Genomic DNA, 3500 nt, shown 5'->3' with positions numbered 1-3500 from the left:
AAAGCAAGTATACATAGTCTTTCTGCAACAATTCTTCGGAATATAATAGGTTAAATGGTTTATAATTCTGTTTTATTGTGGCAACAAAGGACATCTTCTCCATAATAAAATTACCTAATTTTGATGTATCCGGGGGAATTGGAATGAAAAAAATTAAAAGAGGACAATACCCTTTTCTTATTTTATGCATCATTTGTCCTAAAACTTAGACCATAAATATATAATCCATTTCATGATTTTCATTCCAATGATTGTAAAAGGACATCATCCATGAAATGCCCCAGAACATTCATGGTCAAGAACAGATGAGTCAGGGACACAAAAGCAAATGACAATTGTTGCAGAGGTGCTTTAAGAAAATGCCATCAGGAAAGAAGGAAAAGAGCTTAAACCCTCAGCATCACTATTTCAAGCGCCTGGAGCCCTCTCTCCTCTGCAGGACTCTCAGGACAGCATTTTTCACCTCTTTGTTGCGGAGGCTGTAAATGAGTGGGTTCAGCATGGGGGTCACGATCGTGTAAAACACAGAAGCCACCTGGTCCTTTCCCAAGGAGTAGGATTTGCTTGGTTTTAAATAAGTGAAGATCATAGTACCGTAAAAGATAGTGACAGCCAAGAGATGGGAGGCACAGGTGGAGAAGGCTTTTCTCTTTCCTGAAGCAGAATTAATTTTCAGGATAGTGGAGAGAATAGACACGTAGGATGCTGATATTGTGATAAGAGAGACCATGAGGGTGGAGCCAGCAAAAATGAAAATCATGATTTCTGTGCCCTGGGTTTCTGTGCAAGACAGGGCTAAAATTGGGGACGTGTCACAGAAAAAATGATGGATTATGTTGGAGTTGCAGAAATGCAATATTCTCATACAAAGCTCATTGACTAAAGAATCTATAAACCCTACAACATAGGACCCGAAAACAAGGGAGCAGCAGCGTCTTGTGGACATGACGACTGGGTAGTGGAGAGGATTGCAGATGGCTACGTAGCGGTCATAGGCCATGGAGGACAGAAGAAAACATTCAGCACCACCCAAGAAGATAAAAAAATACATTTGGGTGAAGCAATTTGCGTAGGAAATCTTCTTGTTGGAGGTCAGTAAGTTCCCTATTGTTTTAGGAGTGATGACAGTTGAATAACAGAGGTCAATGAAAGACAGGTGACTGAGGAAGAAATACATGGGGGTGTGCAGCTGAGCATCCAGGCGGATGACCATTATCATGCCCGCATTCCCCAGCACGGTGACCAGGTAGATCAGCAGAAACAGCACAAAGAGCACCAGCCGGATGTCCTCAGCATCTGCAAATCCCAGAAGGATGAAGTAAGGCGCGTCTGTGTTATTCGCTCTATGCATTATGCTCCACTGCTTCACCTGTGGAGAAGTCAGAGCTCATATTTAGCAGAAATGACTTCAAAAACATGCTCTTATGAATGATCGGGAACATGTATATTAATTTGATGGTTCTAGTTTGATAGTAATGGGTGATATACTAGATATGATGAGAAAAAAATAATGAATTTTTCTGTCCAGTACGTAGATGGGTTAAATTTATAATTGGCTATAATGTAATAAAATAGGATATAGTAATTGGAATAAATCTGAGCTTTCTAAATGCTTTCGTTTCTTAATTAATTTATTCCACATGAAATAGTACACCATATTACTGCTACCCATATATTTTAATGAGGAAAAGGACATAGTGCATGAAATTTATCTTAAGTCAGAACTCTTAAATAATGACCATAGTGCATGAAATTTATCTTAAGTCAGAACTCTTAAATAATGACCTGTGAGTCTCAAAGAGAGACTGAATCCACAGAAGTTAGTCAAATATCATGTTCCTCATTCTTATTAATTCATCAGGCCTATAAAAACAATACACATATATAAAGCGTAATAAAAATGGTATGAAGAATCATGTACTATTCCTTTGCTTAGACCATTACTTTATATAGATGATACATATCAAGTTTAATACTTTGTGGGATCTTTTAGAGTAATTAATACTAATTAAAATCAGTACCAGTTTCCAGAAGCAATAATGTTTCAAAATGCATCCATTTAATATCAAAGTATGCCCAGATTATATTACTAATGTACTAACATGGCTTGGAGTCCCTGATTCTATTAACTCTTTGTTTCTCTTTCCCCAGGTACAGGCATCACTTAGGGAAAAGTCTTAGTGACATGTGTGCATATTCTTCCCACAGATGTCTTTTCATTGGATCCACTAAAACCCTGCAATTTTGAAAATAGTACTTACTGTGATTCAAAGTCGGTTGTAAACACAAAATCCTTCTTCCAGTGTATCACTCTAGAAACGGTTCAACCTAAATCTTTCATCAAAAATAAAATACGAAAACCATTTGAGTCGAAAATTTCTGTAATATATGTGTTTTCTTTGAGATAACTTCTTTTTTAACATCTGGTCATGCATTTTTTTTTTTTTAGTTCTAATGTAAATCAAGCTAGGAATTGTTAAAGGTTCTGATCAAGCGCACATTTGCTGTCAGCGACTAATATGTCATTAGTGATTTTTAGGGAGCTACTGAGAATAGAGCAGAGCAGCTTTGCCTGTCTCTGTCCAGGGCACTTCATATATTGGGAATGGTGATAACACATCATTTGGTCATCCTTGAGGGACTAATTTCCAAAGAAGGCTGTTTGGCCTTTTTCCAAGGACAGAAGCTCAAGGACTCTGTTTCGAAAAAAATAGTTGCTTTGTCCCTTAGAAACCAACTAAAGCAGAGGCTGGGGTTTGGACTTCTATTGCGCAGAATCAAATTTTTGACAAATCAGTGAAGAAAATATTTCTAGATACAACCATAATTAATGTGTTTTGAAACCTTCAATATTTCCTATAAAGAAATATATTCACATTTTATAATGTGATTATAGTATGACTTTACCAGAGTATGTTGCGTTGGTGCGTTAACAAAGTATGTTTGCACTGACCATTACACTGAAACAAATAAAGAATTTAAGCTCTTTGTCTCATAATGAAGATGATAGAAATACATGTTTTAGAATGCTTTTTATTCTTGGTAGAGAGTTTTATAGAGAGATCATCACCACACCTCCATGGAAACAGTTTCCGCACATACAGGAAAGCTCTGCCCTCCTTTCTTCACACACTCTGGTAAATACACCTGCACACATGTGAACATGCGTGCACCATATGCTGAGACTGAAAGTATTGGTAAATCAGAGGTGTTGTTACCAAAAACCATGGACCAAGAGTCCAAACCACAGTAATTTATTTCTCACTGTCCTACTGATAGATTGGCTAGGCCTTGTGTGAGGTAATGTGAGAATTCCAGCAGCATTGTTAAGACTTTACTCAGGGCCCTCCCTGGTGGCGCAGCGGGTTAAAGCGCAGCACTAAGAAGCTAAAGCCACTTCCGCATGAGTTCGATTCCCGCCTGCCTGGGAGGAGACCACATGGCGCGGCAGACCTCTCCTGGCCCGCCTGCTGCTCCCCTCATATACTTCGTCGATCTGC

The 3500-nt window shown here is 38.5% G+C and overlaps 1 protein-coding gene across 1 annotated transcript; it reads right to left on the bottom strand.

The window, feature by feature from the left end:
• Positions 1 to 403: 403 nt before the first annotated feature.
• LOC101635603 (olfactory receptor 8H1-like) lies at positions 404 to 1351 on the bottom strand. Its single transcript, XM_004682784.1, has one exon. It carries the CDS (start codon positions 1349 to 1351, stop codon positions 404 to 406), a length of 948 nt encoding a protein of 315 aa, XP_004682841.1.
• Between the last annotated feature and the right edge of the window lie 2149 nt (positions 1352 to 3500).

The sequence above is a fragment of the Condylura cristata genome, unplaced genomic scaffold (assembly GCF_000260355.1).
Source record: "Condylura cristata isolate star-nosed mole 26May11 unplaced genomic scaffold, ConCri1.0 scaffold00015, whole genome shotgun sequence".
Classification (NCBI taxonomy): domain Eukaryota; kingdom Metazoa; phylum Chordata; class Mammalia; order Eulipotyphla; family Talpidae; genus Condylura; species Condylura cristata.
Note: the sequence above shows the minus strand (reverse complement) of the source record. Positions and strands in the feature narration are given on the sequence as shown.